Source organism: Bos indicus x Bos taurus, chromosome 29 (genome assembly GCF_003369695.1).
Source record: "Bos indicus x Bos taurus breed Angus x Brahman F1 hybrid chromosome 29, Bos_hybrid_MaternalHap_v2.0, whole genome shotgun sequence".
In the NCBI taxonomy this organism is placed as follows: Eukaryota; Metazoa; Chordata; class Mammalia; order Artiodactyla; family Bovidae; genus Bos; species Bos indicus x Bos taurus.
Window position 1 is genome coordinate 24,356,111 of NC_040104.1, and position 18,539 is coordinate 24,374,649.

At 38.8% G+C, this 18,539-nt stretch overlaps 2 protein-coding genes across 2 annotated transcripts; both read left to right on the top strand.

Moving 5' to 3' along the window:
- The first annotated feature begins 382 nt into the window (after positions 1-382).
- LOC113886043 (olfactory receptor 148-like) lies at positions 383-1,315 on the top strand. Its single transcript, XM_027531981.1, has one exon. The coding sequence runs from the start codon at positions 383-385 to the stop codon at positions 1,313-1,315; it is 933 nt and encodes a 310-aa protein (XP_027387782.1).
- Positions 1,316-17,606: 16,291 nt separating this feature from the next.
- On the top strand, positions 17,607-18,539 carry LOC113886044 (olfactory receptor 148-like). The gene has a single exon (XM_027531982.1). It carries the CDS (start codon positions 17,607-17,609, stop codon positions 18,537-18,539), a length of 933 nt encoding a protein of 310 aa, XP_027387783.1.

The following is an 18,539-nucleotide window of genomic DNA, read 5'->3' on the forward strand; positions in this document are numbered from 1 at the left end:
ATGTTGGACTTTTTGCCACGCCATGGACTATAGCATGCCTGGTTCCTCTGTCCTTCACTATCTCCCAGAGTTTGCTCAAATTCATGTTCATTTGCCCATTGAGTCGGTGATGCTTTCTAACTATCTCTTCCTCTACTGCCCTCTTCTTTTTCCTTCAATCTTTCCCAGCATCAGGGTCTTTTCCAAGGAGTCACCTCGTCAGATCAGGTGGCCAAGGTTTTGGAGATTCAGCTTCAGAAACAGTCTTTCCAATATTCAGTGTTGATTTCCATTAGGATTGAGTGATGATGGATGAATGCATTGGTATTTTGTCTGTCGACAATCAGCCTCCACATTCGAGCTTTCCTGTCTTTGGTCTCCCCTAGACCTTCCTCCCAAGAATATGAGGAACCACACAGAACTGAATGAGTTCATCCTACTGGGAATACCTCAGACACAGGGACTGGAGACTGTGCTCCTTGGCATCTTCTCATTTATTTACCTCTTCACCCTGCTGGGAAATCTGTTCATTCTTCTAGCAATTGTCTCCTCCTCGACCCTTCACATTCCCATGTACTTCTTCTTGGGACTCCTATCGATTTTGGATATGCTGTTCCCCTCTGTCACCTGTCCCAAGATGTTATTTTATCTTTCTGGCCAGAGCCAAGCCATATCTTATAAGGGATGTGCTGTTCAGCTCTTCTTTTATCATTTCCTGGGTTCTACAGAAGGCTGCCTCTATTCTGTGATGGCTTATGATCATTTTGTTGCCATCTGTCACCCACTGAGATATATGCTCATCATGAGACCTGGAGTCTGTGTTGGTTTGGTCATGGCAGCTTGGTTGGTAGGTTGTCTTCAGGCCACCATCCTGACATCCTTTACCTTTCAGCTACCCTACTGTGGCCCCAATAGAGTGGACCACTTCTTCTGTGACATTCCTGCTGTCTTACCCCTGGCTTGTGCTGATAGCTTCTTGGCCCAGAGAGTGGGTTCCACTAATGTTGGCTTTCTGGCTTTAACGCTTTGGTTGAGTGTTTGTGTCTCCTACGCACACATTGGGATTGCCATTTTGAGGATCCGTTCGGCAGAGGGCAGGCAGAAAGCTTTCTCTACCTGCAGTGCCCACCTCACTGCCATTCTCTGTGCCTATGGACCTGTAATCATCATCTATCTACAGCCCACACCCAACCCTTTTCTCAGTGCCACAGTGCAAATATTAAATAATATTGTCTCACCCATGCTGAACTCATTAATCTATTCCTTAAGGAACAAGGAGGTGAAAAGCTCATTAAAAAGGGTATTCTATAATGTAGTATTTACTGCTCTGGACTAAATTATGAGTTTTGTGAAGGATTTTAGATTTATTGTCTTTTAACATCATTCTCCTAATTCTTCTGATTTTTTTTTAATTTTACTGGAATATGTGCTTTATAATGTTGTGTTCATTTCTTCTATGTAGTAAAGTGGATCAGTCATACCCACACACGTATTCCTTCTCTTTTGGATTTCTTTCCCATTTAGGTCACCGCAGAGCATTTAGAGTTCCCTGTGCTACACAGCAGGTTCTTACTTTTTATCTATCTTATACATAGTATCAATAGTGTATATATGTCAGTCCCAATCTCCCAATTCATCCTACCACAGCCTTTCTGGCTTGGTATCCATATTTCTGTTCTCTGTATCTGTGTCTCTATTTCTGTTTTGCAAGTAAGGTTGTCTATTTCTTTTCTGTTTCTTTGTTTTGTTTTTTAATTTTTATTTTGTGTTGGAGTATAGCCAGTTAACAATGTTGTGAGTTTCAGGTGAACAGCAAAGGGATTCAGCTATACATATACATGTATCGTTCTCCTCCAAACTCCTTTTCCTTTTAAATGAATAAAGAGATAGAAAATGCTTCCTCACATTTGTCTTATTCACTGTTGTATCCACAGGACATGGGCCAGTGACAAAGTAAGCACTGTGCATGAGTTTATTAAAAGAATGAATGCGTACCACTTAGCTCTTTAAATTATGATGTAATCGCATATTTATTTAATGAAAACTGAAACATGATAGAAATAATTGGGATACAGAACAACCACCTACACTAATTTAAATATACATTCTCATTAAAGTTGAGAATATATGAAAACTGATCCTGAATGAACTCTAACCACTTTTCTCGACTCAAATCAGTATTGTGATGATTGGCATTACAAAACAATTAAATCAGTTTAAATCTTTCCTGTATCTAAAACCTCAGTATATAGCACACAACATAAAATTTTACTTAAAAATATGTGTCACAAATATATGCAAACATGAGTTCTTAAAATCTTACTCTATCAACAACACAATAATAACAAAAACAAAGAACTTGATTCAAAAAAGTGGGCAGAATATCTCAACAGATATTTCTCCAGAGGAGACATACAGGTGGCTTAATAAACACATGAAAAGATACTCAATATTGCTCATTATTAGGGAAATGCACATAAAACTACAATGAGATATCACCTAACACTGGTTAGAATGGCCATCATCAAAAAATCTACAAACAATAAATGTTGGAAAGGGTGTGGAGAAAAGGGAACCTTCCTACCCTGTTGGTGGGAATGTAAATTGATATAGACACTATGTACAACAGTATGGAGATTCCTAAAAAACAAGGAATAAAACTACCATACGACTCCACAATCTCACTACTGGTCATTTCCCTGAGGAAACCACAACTGAGAAAGGTACATGTTCCCAATACCATTGCAGCACTATTTACAGTAGCTAGGACATGGAGGCAATTTTTATGTCCATCAAGAAATGAATGGATAAAGAAGCTGTGGTACACATATACAGTGGAATATTACTCAGCCATAAAAATGCATTTGAGACAGTTCTTATCAGGTGGGTGAAACTAGAGCATGTTATACAGAGTGAAATAAGTCAGGAAGAGAAAAACAAAACCATATATTAGCATATATATATATATATATATATATATATGGAATCTAGAAAGATGATACTGATGAACCTATTTGCAGGGCAGCAATGGAGATGCAGACATAGAGAACAGACTTATGCACATGGGAGAGGATGGGGAAAACACAGAGAGTAGCATAGAAAGAATATACTACCATATGTAAAATAGCCAGTGAGAATCTGTTATATGACACAGGGAGCTCAAACTGGGACTCTGTGACAACCTAGAGGGGTGGGGTGAGGGGGTACATTCAAGAGGGAGGGGACATATATATACCTACGGCTAATTCAAGTTGATGTTTGATGGAAGCCAATACAACATTTAATTATCCTTCAATTAAAAACAAATACATTTTGAAAAACAATTTGATTAAAAGAGGGGTAAAGGACTTAAAGACATTCTGCAAAGAAAACAAGAAACATACAAAAAGATGCATAATATCACTGCTATTCAGTCAGTTCAGTCACTCAGTAATGTCCAACACTGCGACCCCATAGACTACAGCACTCCAGGCTTCTCTGTTCATCACCAGTTCCCACAGATTGCTCAAAGTCATGTCCATCAAGTCGTTGATGCCATCCAACCATCTCATTCTCTGTCATCCCCTTCTCCTCCTGCCTTCAGTCTTTCCCAGCATCAGGGTCTTTTCCAATGAAAAATCAGATGGCCAAAGTATTGGACTGTCAGCGCTTCCAATGACTATTCAGGACTGATTTCCTTTAGGATTGACTAGTTTGATCTCCTTGCAGTCCAAGGGACTCTCAAGAGTCTTCTCCAACACCACAGGTCAAAAACATCAATTCTTTGGTGCTCAGCTTTCTTTACGGTCCAAGTCTCACATCCAGACATGACTTGGAAAAACCATAGCTTTGACTGGATGGACCTTTGTCAGTAAAGTAATGTCTCTACTTTTTAATGCACTGTCTAGGTTTGTCATAGCTTTTCTTCCAAAAAGAAAGTGTCTTTTAATTTCATGGCTGCAGTCACCACCTGCAGTGATTTTGGAGCCCAAAAAAATAAAGTCTGTTTCCATTGTTTCCCATGTTCTCCTATGTGCTATGAAGTTATGAAGTTATGGGACCAGATGCCATAATCTTAGTTTTTTGAATATTGAATTTTAAGCCAGCTTTTACACTCTCCTCTTTCACCTTCATCAAGAGGCTCTTTAGTTCCTGGTATCATCTGCATATCTGAAGTTATTGATATTTCTCCCAGCAATCTTGATTCCAGCTTGTGCTTCATCCAGTCTGGCATCTATCTTGATGTACTCTGCATATAAGTTAAATAAGCAAGGTGACAATATACAGCCTTGATGTACCCCTTTCCCAATTTGGAACTAGTCCACTATTCCATGTCTGGTTCTAACTGCTGCTTCTTGACCTGCATACAGGTTTCTCAGGAGGCAGGTAAGATGGTCTGATATTCCCATCTCTTTAAGAATTTTCCATAGCTTTTTGTCATCCACACAGTCAAAGGCTTTAGCATAGTGAATGAAGCAGAAATAGATATTTTTCTTGAATTCTCTTGCTTTTTCTATGATCCAATGGGTGTTGGCAATTTGATTTCCGGTTTCTCTGCTTTTCCCAAAACCAGCTTGAACATCTGGAATTTCTCATGTACTGTTCATGTACTGTTGAAGCCTAGCTTGGAGGATTTTGAGCATTACTTTGCTAGTGTGTGAGATGAGTGCAATTGTGTGGTAGTTTGAAAATTCTTTGGCATTGAAAACTCAGCAGTGGCCACAGGACTGGAAAAGGTCAGTTTTAATTCCAATCACTGCCATTAGGGAAATGCATATCAAATTCACAAGGAGATGTCACCTAACACCCATTAGAATGGCTTTTGGGGGGAAAAAAAGAAGGAAAAGAAATGTGGAGAAATTTTGGATCCACTGTGCACTATTGGTGGAAACTGTAAAATGGTGCAGCCACTATGGAAAGCAGTAAGGAAATTTCTCAATAAATTTAAAAATAACATTACCTAATTATTTGGCAATTATCCTTCTGAGTACACATTCAAAAGTTTCCTGAAAAACACCAATACAGTATACTAACGCATGTATATGGAATTTAGAAAGATGATAACAATAACCCTGTGTACGAGACAGCAAAAGTGACGCTGATGTATGGAACAGTCTTATGGACTCTGTGGGAGAGGGAGAGGGTGGGAAGATTTGGGAGAATGGCATTGAAACATGTAAAATATCATGTATGAAACGAGATGCCAGTCCAGGTTCAATGCACGATACTGGATGCTTGGGGCTAGTGCACTGGGACGACCCAGAGGGATGGTATGGTGAGGGAGGAGGGAGGAGGGTTCAGGATGGAGAGCACATGTATACCTGTGATGGATTCATTTTGATATTTGGCAAAACTAATACAATTATGTAAAGTTTAAAAATAAAATAAAATTTAAAAAAAGTTTCCTGAATACTCATAGCATGTTCAAAGCAGCATTATTCACAATAGGTAGAAAGTGGAAGTTATTTGTGTCCATTAACTTTAAATGGATAGTCAAAACATGGTATATACATGCATGGAATATTGTTCCCACTTTAAAAAGAAGGAAATTGCTAAGAACAAGATGGCGGGGGAGTAGGTGGACATAGAGTACATCTCTCTCCACAGATACATCAGAAATATACCTTCAGATACAGAAGTGCATGCAGAATACCAGCTGAGAGCAGACAGGAGTACTTGAACAGTGGAAAAGAAGATACAGAACCATGCAAAACTCGGTAGGACAAAGAAACTGGGGGGAAAACAGGAGTGTTAGTAGGACTGGACCTGCCCTCAGTGGGTGGGGGAAATGAATCAGGAGTCCAATTCTGCAGCGTGGAAGCAGCAGCCATGGAAGCAAGGCAATACTGCTGAGTCACACGTAGGGGGTGGAGCCATACCATAGCCTCTCTCTCTACAGGCCAGAATCAGCAGCTGAACAATAGACAGCCTAGCTCATCCAATGTCTGAGGCACTGAACTACAAGAGTAGGACCCCACTCAGGGTGCTCCTTTAAGTGCCTGTTGGACCGATCTACAGAGTAGGACCCCAGTAGGGGCGGGGGGATGGGGGTGGGGGCCTCTATGTGCCTGATGAGCAGAACAGCAGAGAAGGACCCCAGGTAAGGGAGCCCTCTAAGTGCCTGAACAAGTGGAGCTACAGAGAAAGACTGGCCAAAGAGGCCTTCTGATCACCAGGTACAAGAGGCTTGAAGAAAGACTCTGATAGGGCCATAATTCCTGCCATGGAGGCAGTCTGTGTCCCTGCACACTTGGACCAGGGTCCCCACAAGCCAAGCAGCTGCACCACCTTCATGCTCAACTCTCACTGGTGCAGAGCTGCCACAGGCCAAAAAAAAAGTCTTGTGTTTATGCACGCAGGGTTGCTTCAGTCATGTTCAACTCTTTGCCACCCTGTAGACTGTGGCCTACCAGGTTTCTCTGTCAGAGAGGGGGTTTTCCAGGCAACAATACTGGAGTATATTGACCAATACCGGTTGCCATATCCTTCTACAGCACCATATTTCCTACCACCCTAGCCACCAACCCCTCTGAGTACCTGGTGCTGCAAGAACCCCTGCATCCAAGCATCTGCACCATCTCCACACCTGGCCCTCACAGGGGCAAAGCCAAGCCCTTCAGGGCAGCCTCAGGAGCTAAACCCCAGTGGACGACCCACATGCAGAGGTGGAAATAAAACCACAGTTGAAACCCAAAGGTAGTGTGACTAAGGAAGAAGACCCAAAACCTTCCAACCAGCTGTACAAGTGGCAGATTAAACTCACACGATCAACTAGTCGATTCTGTGTCTATGGAATATACACAAAGTCAGTGAGAGCTCCCACAAAAGAAAAATGCACTAACTCTGATAGCTGTGGACATTGGAAGCAAAAACATAGAGGAGTAGGACCAGGTTAGAATCTGAGCAGCCCCCACAGCAGGTACAGAGATCAGTACAGTGTTGGAGGCATCCTAGAGAGGTAAGGTAGACTGTGATTCCCAGCGCAGGAAAGGACTCTGACAGCAGTAACTCAAGAAAAATATTTATTATTCTTATTTTTTGGCTTGTTCTGTAGATTCTTTTGGATTTTTTCTTTTTTCTCCCCCCCTCCCATTGTAGTTGTCGATTTTATTAGCACTAAGAAATCCAATTAAGCTTTTGAACCTTTTTTTTTTTCCTTTTTCTTCAGTCACATTTTTTATTGTTGTCATAAACCGCTGCCTCTATATTGGGCTTTTGCAGTTCTATGGAATTTTTTTTCTCTTTTTTTAATTTTAATTTTTAATTTTTAAGCCTATTATTATTTTTCTACATTTATTCATTTGTTTGCTTTTCCTACTATTCTTTACCCCTTGCAGTTAATCTTAAACATACGTAAATCTTCTTTATCTACCTCTGTTTAACTTTGCATATCTATTCTTTCTTTCTTTTCTTTCTCTCCTTTCCTCTCAACATATTTGTTAGTTTTATCTTCATTGCTTTATTTCCCAATTGGCACCTTGCTTTAGTTATGTTTTCCAGTTTGTATTTTAATTAGTTTTGTTCTGGTAGATAAAATTTTTTGTTTCCTTTGTTCACTGGTTCAATCTATTGTACTTAATTTTTGTTGGACTGTTTTGACTTTGTTTATGGGTGTATATGTATATGTGCATATTCAGTCACACTTTCTATTGTTATAAAACTCTACCTCTACATTGGGCTTTTGCAGTTGTGTGGAGTTTTCCTTTTTTTTCCTTCTTTCTTTCTTCTTCTGTTTTTTTCTCTTTTCTCTAATTTTAATTTTTTTTAAACCTAATATAATTTTTCTACATTTATTCCTTGGCTTGCCTTTCCTACTGTTCTTTTCTCCTGGCAGTTAATCTTTAATGTATATAAACCTTCTTCATCTACGTCTATTTAACTTTGCATATCTATTCTTTCTTTCTTTTCTTTCTTTCTTTTCCTTTCAACAAGTTTGTTAGGTTTTTTTCATTGCTTTATTCCCCACCTGGCACCTTTCTTTAGTTTTGTTTCCCAGTTTCTGCTTGTTAGTTTTGTTCTTAGCTGGTAAATATAATTTTGTATTTTCTTTGTTCAGTAGATCAATCTACTGTACTTTATTTTTGTGGGACTGTTGTCACTTTGCTCATGGGTGTATATGTATATGTGTATATTCCATTATTTTAATTATTATTTGCCTGATTTTGTAACTATCATTGGTCCTGGGTTCATCTTTGGTTTCTCATTTTTTGATATTTGTTTTAGTCTCCCTTAATGCCATAACAAACCACTTGTGAAATCTTCATTCCTGACCAGAGATCAAACCCTGAGCCTTTGGAGTGGGAGCACTGACTCTAAGACCCTACACCACCAGAGAACTAGCCCTAGGAAGTATCACATAGTGAGAACTCACACAAAGGAAACCACTTGAATACAAGACTCAACATCACCCAACCACCAGTAGTACCCCGTGCAGGACACCTCATCTAAACAACAAACAAAACAAAAATACAAACCCATTCATTAGCAAACAGAAGTACCACCTCACTCAGCCTTGCCCATCAGAGGAAAAACAAACAAACAAACAAAAACTCAGCACAAATATCACCCTATATGAAGCTCACACAAACCACTGGACCAACCTTAGGAGGGCAGAAACCAAAAGGAAGAAAGAATTCAACCTTCTTCAAGGAAAGAATTCAACTTTCCTCAAAGCCTGGGAAAAGGAGACCTCAAACACAATAACTTTTTTTTTTTTTTAATGAAAAGGCAGAGAAATACTGCACAAACGAAAGAACAAACTAGAAACACAGAAGTCCAAATAAATGAAGAGGAAATAGAAAAATTACCTGGGAAAGAATTCAGAATAATGATAGTAAAGATGATCAAAAACCTTGAAAACAAAATGGAGAAAATGCAAGAATCAATTAACAAAGATCTAGAAGAATTAAAGAATAAGTATACAAAGACAAATAACACAATTACTGAAACTAAAAATACTCTAAAAAGAATCAATAACAGAATATCTGAAGCAGAAGAACGAATCAGTGAGCTGTAAGATAAAACGGTGGAAATAAATTCTGAAGAGCAAAATAAAGTAAAAAAAATGAAAAGAGCTCAGGACAGTCTCAGAGACTTCTGGAACCATGTCAAACACACCAATATTCGAATTATAGGGGTCCCAGAATAAGAACAGAAAAAGAAAGGGTGTGAGAACATTTTTGAAGAGATTATAGTTGAAATTTTCCCCAACATGGAGAAGAAAACAGCCAGTCAAGTCCAAGAGGCACAAAGAGTCCCATACATGATAAACCCAAGGAGAAACATGCCAAGACACATACTAATCAAACTAACAAAGACTAAACACAAAGAAAGATAATTAAAAACAGCAAGAGAGAAGCAACAAGTAACATACAAGTGAAACCCCATACACTTAACCACTGAACTTTCAGCAGAAACTCTGCAGGCTGGAAGGAAATGGCAGGATATATTTAAAATACTGAAAAGGAAAAATCTACAACCAAGATTTCTGTACCCAGCAAGGACTCATTCAAAATTAATGGGGAAATTAAAAATTTTTCAGACAAGCAAAAGTTAAGAGAATTCAGTACTTCCAAACCAGCTTTACAACAAATGTTAAATGGACTTGTATAGTCAAGAAATACAACAGAAGAAAAAAGATCTACAATATCAACCCAAAACAATTAGAAAATGGCAATAGGAACATATATATCAATAATTACTTTAAATGTAAATGGATTAAATGTTCCAACCAAAAAACACAGACTGGCTGAATGGATACAAAAAGAAGACCCATATATTTGCTGTCTACAAGAAACCCACTTCAGACCTCAAGACACATATAGGCTGAAAGTGAGAGGATGGAAAAATATATTCCATTCAAATGGGAAGCAAAAGAAAGCTGGAATAGCAATCCACATATCAGACAAAATAGACCTTAAAATAAAGAAGGCTACACTAGATAAGAACAGATGCTATATAATGATCAAGGGATCTATCCAAGAGGAAAACATAACAATTGTAAATATCTACGCACCCAACATAGGAACATCTCAATACATAAGACAAACACTAACAGACATAAAAGGAGAAATTGACAGTAACGCAATAATAGTAGGAGACTTTAACACCCCACTCACACCAGTGGACAGATCATCAAAACTGAAAATTAATAAGGAAGCACAAGTTTTAAATGACACATTAGATGAGATGGATCTCATTGATATCTTCAGGGCATATCTTCCAAATGCAGAAGAATACACCTTCTTCTCAAGTGCACATGGAACATTCTCCAGAATAGACCACATCTTGGGTTATAAATCAAACCTCAGTAAATTTAAGAAAATTGAAATCATATCAAGCATCTTCTCTGGCCACAAAGCTATGAGACTAGATGTCAATTACAAGGAAAAAAACTGTAAGAAACACAAACACATGGAGATTAAACAACATGTTTCTAAATATCTAACAGGTTACTGAAGAAATCAAACGGGAAATCAAAAAATTTCTAAAAACAAATGACAATGAGAACACGACAACTCAAAACCTATGGGATGCAGCAAAAGCAGTTCTAAGAGGGAAGTTTATAGCAATACAGTCCTACCTCAAGAAACAAGAAAAACACTGAATAGACAACCTAACTTCACACCTAAAACAACTGGAAAAAGAAAAAAAAAAATAGTAGAAGGAAAGAAATCATAAAGATCCAAGCAGAAAGAAATGAAAAAGAAATTTAAAAAAAAATAGTAAAGATTAATAAAACTAAAAGTTGGTTCTTTGAGAAGGTAAAAAAATTGACAAGCCCTTAGCAGACTCGTCAAGGAAAAAAAAAAAAAAAGAGAAGAGTGAAATCAAAAAAATTAGAAGTGAAAAAGGAGAGGTTACACCAGACAAGGCAGAAATATAAAGGATTATAAGAGACTATTATGAACAACTACATGGCAATAAAATAGATACCCTGGAAGAAATGGACAGATTCTTAGAAAAGTTCAATCTCCCAAAACTGAACCAGGGAGAAGTAGAAGTTATGAACAATCCAACTACAAGCACTGAAATTGACGCTGTGATCAAAACTCTCCCCCAAAAAACACAAAATCCCAGGACCATATGGCTTCACAGGAGAATTCTGTCAAACATTTGGAGAAGAGCTAATGCCTATCCTTCTAAAACTCTTTCAAAAAATTGCAGAAGGATCACTTCCAATTTCATTCTACAAGGCCACCATCACCCTGATACAAAAACCAAAGACAACACACACACAAAAAAAACTACAGGCCAATATCACTGATGACCATAGATGCAAAAATCCTCAACAAAATTTTAGCAAACAGAGTTCAGCAACACATCAAAAAGCTCATTCACCATGATCAAGTTGGGTTTATTCTAGGGATACAAGGATTCTTCAATATATGGAAATCAATCAGTGTGATACACCATATTAAGAAATTGAAACATAAAAACCATATGATCATTTCAATAGATGCAGAAAAAGCCTTTGATAAAATTCAGCACCTATTTATGATTAAACCTCTTCAAAAAATGGGCATAGAAGGAACCTATCTCAACATAATAAAAGCCATATATGATAAACCTACAGCAAACTTTGTTCTCAATGGTGAAAAACTGAAAGCACTCCCCCTAAGATCAAGAACAAGACAAAGGTGTCCACCTTCACCACTATTATTCAACATAGTTCTGGAAGTCCTAGCTACAGCAATCAGAAAAAGAAATAAAAGGAATCCAGACCAGAAAAGAAGTAAAGCTCTCACTGTTTGCAGCTGACATGATACTACACATAGAAAACCCTAAAGATAGTATCAGAAAATTACTAGAGCTAATCACTGAATTTAGCAAAGTTGCAGGATACAAAATCAATATACAGAAACACTCGCATTTCTATATACTAACAATGAAAAATCAGAAAGAGCAATTAAGAAATCAATCCCACTCACCATTGCAAAAAAACAAAAGTATTAAATATATAGGAATAAACTTACCTAAAGAGATGAAAGAACTGTATACAGAAAATTATAAGACACTAATGAAAGAAATCAAAGATGACATAAACAGATGGAGAGATATTCCATGATCCTGAGTAGGAAGAATCAATATTGTGAAAATGACTATACTACCAAATGCAAACTACAGATTCAACACAATCCCTATCATTACCGATGGCATTTTTCACAGAACTAGAACAAAAATTTCAAAATTCATATGGAAACACAAAAGACCCCAAATAGCCAAAGCAGTCTTGAGAAGGAAGAATGGAACCGGAGGAATCAACCTTCAGGACATCAGATTATACTACAAAGCTACAGTCATCAAGACAGGATGGTATTGGCACAAAAACAGAAATATAGGTCAATGGAACAAGATAGAAAGCCCAGAAATAAACCCATGCACCAATGGGTACCTGATTTTTGACAAAGGAGGCAAGAATATACAAGGTGGCAAAGACAGCCTCTTCAGTAAATGGTTCTTGGAAAACTGGACAGCTACATGTAAAAGAATAAAATTAGAACACTTCCTAATATGATACACAAAGATAAACTCAAAATGGATTAAAGACCTAAATGTAAGACCAGAAACTATAAAACTTTTAGAGGAAAACAAAGGCAGAACACTCAATTACAAAAATCAAAGTAGGATCCTCTATGACACCTCCTAGAGTAATGGAAATAAAAACAAAAATAAACAAGTGGGACCTGATTAAACTTAAAAGCATTTGCACAGCAAAGGAAACTATAAGCAAGGTGAAAAGAAAACCTTCAGAATGGGAGAAAATAATAGCAAATGAAACAACTGACAAAGGATTAATTTCCAAAATATACAAGCAGCTCATATAACTCAATACCAGAAAAACAAGCAACCCAACCAAAGAATGGGTAAAGACCTAAACAGATATTCCTCCAAAGAACACATACAGATGACTAACAAACACATGAAAAGATGCTCAACATCTCTCATTATTAGAGAAATGCAAGTCAAAACTACAATGAGATATTACCTAACACTAGTCAGAATGACCATCATCAAAATGTCTACAAGCAATAAATTCTGGAAAGGGTGTGGAGAAAAGGGAACACTCTTGCCCTGTTGGTGGGAATGTAAACTGATACAGCCACTATGGAAGTCAGTATGGAGAGTCCTTTAAAAACGAGTAATAAAATCACCATATGACCCAGCAGTCCCACTCCTAGGCATATACCCTGAGGAAACCAAAATTGAAAGAGACACATGTATTCCGTTGTTCATTGCAACACTATTTACAATAGCTAGAACGTGGAAGCAACCTAGATGTCCATCGGCAGATGAATGGATAAAGAAGCTGTGGTATATACACACAATGGAATATTACTCAGCCATAAAAAGAAACACATTTGAATCAGTTCTAATGAGGTGGATGAACCTAGAACCTATTATACAGAGTGAAGTGAGTCAGAAAGAGAAAGATAAATATGCTGTTCTAACACGTATATTTGGAATCTAGAAAAATGGTACTGAAGAATTTACTTACAGGGCAACAATGGAGAAAGAGACATAGAGAAGAGATTTATAGATATGGGGAGAGGGGAGGAGAGGTTGAGATGTATGGAAAGAGTAACATGGAAACTTACATTATCGTTTGTAAAATAGATAGCCAACTGGAATTTGGTGTATGACTCAAACTCAAACAGGGGCTCTGTATCAACCTAGAGGGATGGGATGGGGAGGAAGATGGGAGGGAACTTCAAAAGGGAGAGGATATATGTATACCTATGGCTGATTCATGCTGAGGGTTTGACAGAAAATAGCAAAATTCCGTAAAGCAATTATCCTTAAATAAAAAATAAATTAATTTTAAAAAATAAAGGAAGGAAATTGACTCTGAATGGATGCTACTAGATGGATGAAGCTTAAGGAGATTATGACAAGTGAAATAAGCAGCCACAAAAAGACAAATACTGTAGAATTCCAGCTAAACAGGGTGTTTAGAGTAGTTAGATGACAGATAAGAAGGTAGGAAGTTGTTTGCCAGGGGCTGGGAGAGAAGAAGATATGTTTGTTACTCATTCCCAGTGTCCAGCTCTTTACAACACCAGGGACTGTAGCCCACCAGGCTCCTCTGTCCATGGAATTCTCCAGGCAAGAATACTAGAGTGCGTTGCCATTCCCTTCTCCAGAGGATCTTCCAGACACAGGGATTGAACCTGGGTCCCCCACATTACAGCCAGAGACTTCTTTACTGTCTGAACCACCAGAGAAGACCCAGGGGAAGAGAGATTGTTGTTTAATGTATATTGTTTCCTTCTGCAAGGTGAAAAAGTCCTGAAGTTTGGTTGTGCTGTAGCATGAATGTACATAGCACTACTGAACTGTATACTCTAAATGGTTAAGATGATAAATTTAATGCTTTGTACTGCTTTTCCACTATTTAAAAATGAGGCTCCTTTGGAATAGACATGTACACACTGCTGTATTTTAAATGGATAATCTACTGCATAGCACAGGGAAGTCTCCTCAATGTTATGTGACAGCCTGGACAAAAGGGGAATTTGGGGGAGAATGGATACATGTATATGTATGGCTGAGTCCTTTTGCTGTTCACCTGAAACTATCACAACAGTGTTAATCAACTATACTCCAATGTAAAATAAAAAGTTAAAAACATAAAAAAAAAAATAAGCCTCCTTATCTGGTTCTCACATATCCTGGGATTTTTGAGTTTTCTACTTCTCTCTTTTTTCTTATAACTTCATCTACTCTTGAACCCACTCAAATGACTGTTAAATTGCTGAATACCTCAGTTTGGTGTTTGGTGTGGGCAGAGAAAAATCTAGTCTAATGTAGGCTCCACTGGGGTATGCTTGGAGTTATCATTAGTGTCCTTACTCCTTACCAGACAGAGTGAAATGTGATTGCTTTACAAGTATTATCTAGTTTACCTAAAAAAATGCTGAGATCACTTTACTTAAGGTGAAACAGGGCTAAGGGATGTTGGATAAATTTCTGTGAATTTCATGGGGTTTTGTAAATAGAATTAGAATTCCATCTCAAATCCTCTTGCAGCTATCCTCAAGATAGCAATTTTGCAAAAATTTTGAAAGTAAGTATTTGGCCATTTAAATACATACACCAAGGCTTCCCTAAAGCTCAGTGGTAAAGATTCCACCTGCAGTGCAGGAGATGCAGGTTTTGGCTCTGGGTCAGGAAGATCCACTGGAAGAGGAAATGGCAACTCATTCCAGTATTCTTGCCTTGGAAATTCCATGGACAGAGGAGTCTGGTGGGCTACAGTCCATGTGCTCATAAAGAGTCAGACAGTACTGAATGACTGAGTACACATACACACAGCACATACACATACACACAAACACACACACACACCCCCCAAAACATCTTACTTCACTTTGTTTTTCCTTTCAATACCTCATATTATCTCTTATTCCTGTCTTCGAACCATGCAAGCAATCTCCTTTTTTATACCTTCGCTTTTTCCCACAGAAAGCAATGGGTGGTTGAGTCTGAATCACCTGATGGGCAGGGCCCTGAGGATGCACCACAAGTTCTTACTGCTGAGGAGCTACCCTAGTTCCTAACCTTCCATGAGCCCAGTTTTTTCATCAATTTATTTAGTTTTCTGCTGCTACTGCTGCTAAGTCGCTTCAGTCATGTCTGACTCTGTGTGACCCCATAGACGGCAGCCCACGAGGTTCCCCCATCCCTGGGATTCTCCAGGCAAGACCACTGGAGTGGGTTGCCATTTCCTTCTCCAATGCATGCAAGTGAAAAGTGAAAGTGAAGTCGCTCAGTCGCGTCCGACTCTTAGCGACCCCATGGACTACAGCCCACCAGGCTCCTCCATCCATGGGATTCTCCAGGCAAGAGTACTGGAGTGGGGTGCCATTGCCTTCTTTTCTAAGCTACCACAATTACTATTTCTTGCAATAAATCAATCCTATTGACACAAGTACCAAAATAATATGTTTGTATGTATGTGTTAGTTGCTCAGTAGTGTTCAACTCTTTGTGACCCCATGGACTGTAGGCACCAGGATCATCTGTCCATTGGATTTTCCAAGCAATAATACTGGAGTGGGTTGCCATTCCATTCTCCAGAGGAAATCCCAACCCAGGAATCAAACCTGGGGCCTCCTGTATTGAAGGTGGATTCTTTACCATATGACCCACCAGGGAAGCCCCAAAATCACATAATTCATTAATTAAAACAACATATATACATAAAAAAGCAGTAAATACATAAATGTACCTATAAATATGTGATATCTGTGCCAAATGAATTTTTAAATTATATTATTATTCCATTAAAGTATATTTTGCAAAGATAATCATAAAAGATTTCATCTTTAATCAGTTTCCTTCTCTTTCTGTCTTGTTGCTAAGGTGTAATTATACCAAGCAGTTAATTGCTTCCTTGCTTAATAGGCTCTCTGACTTGGGGGATTAACACCCAAAGGAAGACCAAGGTTACTTAAAGCTTGTTTGGGAATTATTGCAGTTCCTTCCTAGAGTCAAAGAGGAAATTATATTGCAAGAAAGAAAAGCACATTGAGATTTTTGACATGCTGTTTTAAAGTGATGGGAAAAGAGAAGAATTCTGGAGGTCTACCAGCAGACTGCAAGCGGATGGGAATTCAGCAGGACAAGACTGCTTCCTCTTCCTGCAGTAGGAGAGAAAAGTGACATTCAACTCAAATAGCACCAGCCAGTTATGTTCCCTCTTTGCCTTGTTAGTTCCCAAATTTTGTGCTTTATTTTTTAAATATTGACTCTCACCCTCTCCCACCCATCAAAATAAAATAAAGTAAGAACAGAGCTAGAGCTAGATAGGGTTTTAGGCAGTAGAATTCATGGATTGATCTAAGATTCAATGACGTCATTGTGTTGGAAAAGTTAAAGCAATTTGGAAAAGATATGAGATGTGTTCAAAAAATGAAAATTGGAAAGGAGTCTCTAATATGCATACTCCTGGGCTGTCTACTGCCATAAAGTTATTGTAGTTTAGTCACTAAGTCCTATCTGACCCTTTTGTTACTCCATAGCTTCCTAGGCTTCAGCGTGTGTGGGATTTTCCCAGTAGGAATACTGGAATGGGTGGCCATTTCCTTCTCCAGGGAATCTTCCAGACCCAGGGGTAGAACTCGAGTCTCCCACTTCTCCTGCATTGCAGGTGAATTCAATACCACTGAGCCACCAGGAAAGTACTTCCTAGCCCCTCAATGTCCTTGGTAGAATTTCTAATTAACTTCAACATCATCTTGATGGTTAAACAAAGGTTATAGTTGTTAGTGTCACTAAGTCATGTATGACTCTTATGCCATCCCATAGACTGTAGCATGCCTGGCTCCTCTACTCTCCACTATCTCCCAAAATTTGTTCAGGTTTAAGTCTATTGAGTCATTGATGATATCTAACCATCTCACTCTCTGCCACCCTCTTCTTTTTCCTTCAATCTTTCCCAGCATCAGGGTCTTTTCCAATGAGTTGACTCTTCAGATCAGATGGCCAAAATTTTTCAGCTTCAGCAACAGTCCTTCCAGTGAATATTGAGGACTGATTTCTTTTTGGATTCAGAGTGATGATGAATGTATTGGTATTGTGTCTGTCATAGCCTGCATCTCCATGCTTCCCTGTCTTTTGTCTCTCCTAGACCTTCCTCCCAAGAACATGAGGAACCACACAGAGCTGAATGAGTTCATCCTACTGGGAATGCCTCAGACACAGGGACTGGAGACTGTGCTCCTTGGCATCTTCTCATTTATTTACCTCTTCAGCCTGCTGGGAAATCTGCTCATTCTTCTAGCAATTGTCTCCTCCTCGACCCTTCACACTCCCATGTACTTCTTCTTGGGACTCCTATCGATTTTGGACATGCTGTTCCCCTCTGTCACCTGTCCCAAGATGCTATTCTATCTCTCTGGCCAGAGCCGAGCCATATCTTATAAGGGATGTGCTGTTCAGCTCTTCTTTTATCATTTCCTGGGTTCTACGGAAGGCTGCCTCTATTCTGTGATGGCTTATGATCGTTTTGTTGCCATCTGTCACCCACTAAGATATATGCTCATCATGAGACCTGGAGTCTGTGTTGGTTTGGTCTTGGCAGCCTGGTTGGTGGGTTGTCTTCATGCCACTATCCTGACATCCTTTACCTTTCAGCTACCCTACTGTGGCCCCAGTCAGGTGGACCACTTCTTCTGTGACATTCCTGCTGTCTTACCCCTGGCTTGTGCTGATAGCTCCCTGGCCCAGAGAGTGGGTTCCACTAATGTTGGCTTTCTGGCTTTAATGCTTTGGTTGAGTGTTTGTGTCTCCTACACACACACTGGGATTGCCATTTTGAGGATCCGTTCGGCAGAGGGCAGGCAGAAAGCTTTCTTTACCTGCAGTGCCCACCTCACTGCCATTCTCTGTGCCTTTGGACCTGTAATCATCATCTATCTGCAGCCCACATCCAACCCTTGTCTCAGTGCCATGGTGCAAATATTAAATAATATTGTCTCACCCATGCTGAACTCATTAATTTATTCTTTCAGGAACAAAGAGGTGAAAAGCTCACTAAAAAAGGCATTCTATAATGTAGTATTTAGTGCTCTGGACTAA

Bases quoted from the DNA above. Each gene is read 5' to 3' on its own strand.
- LOC113886044 (XM_027531982.1), top strand. From the start codon at position 17,607: ATGAGGAACCACACAGAGCTGAATGAGTTCATCCTACTGGGAATGCCT.
- LOC113886043 (XM_027531981.1), top strand. From the start codon at position 383: ATGAGGAACCACACAGAACTGAATGAGTTCATCCTACTGGGAATACCT.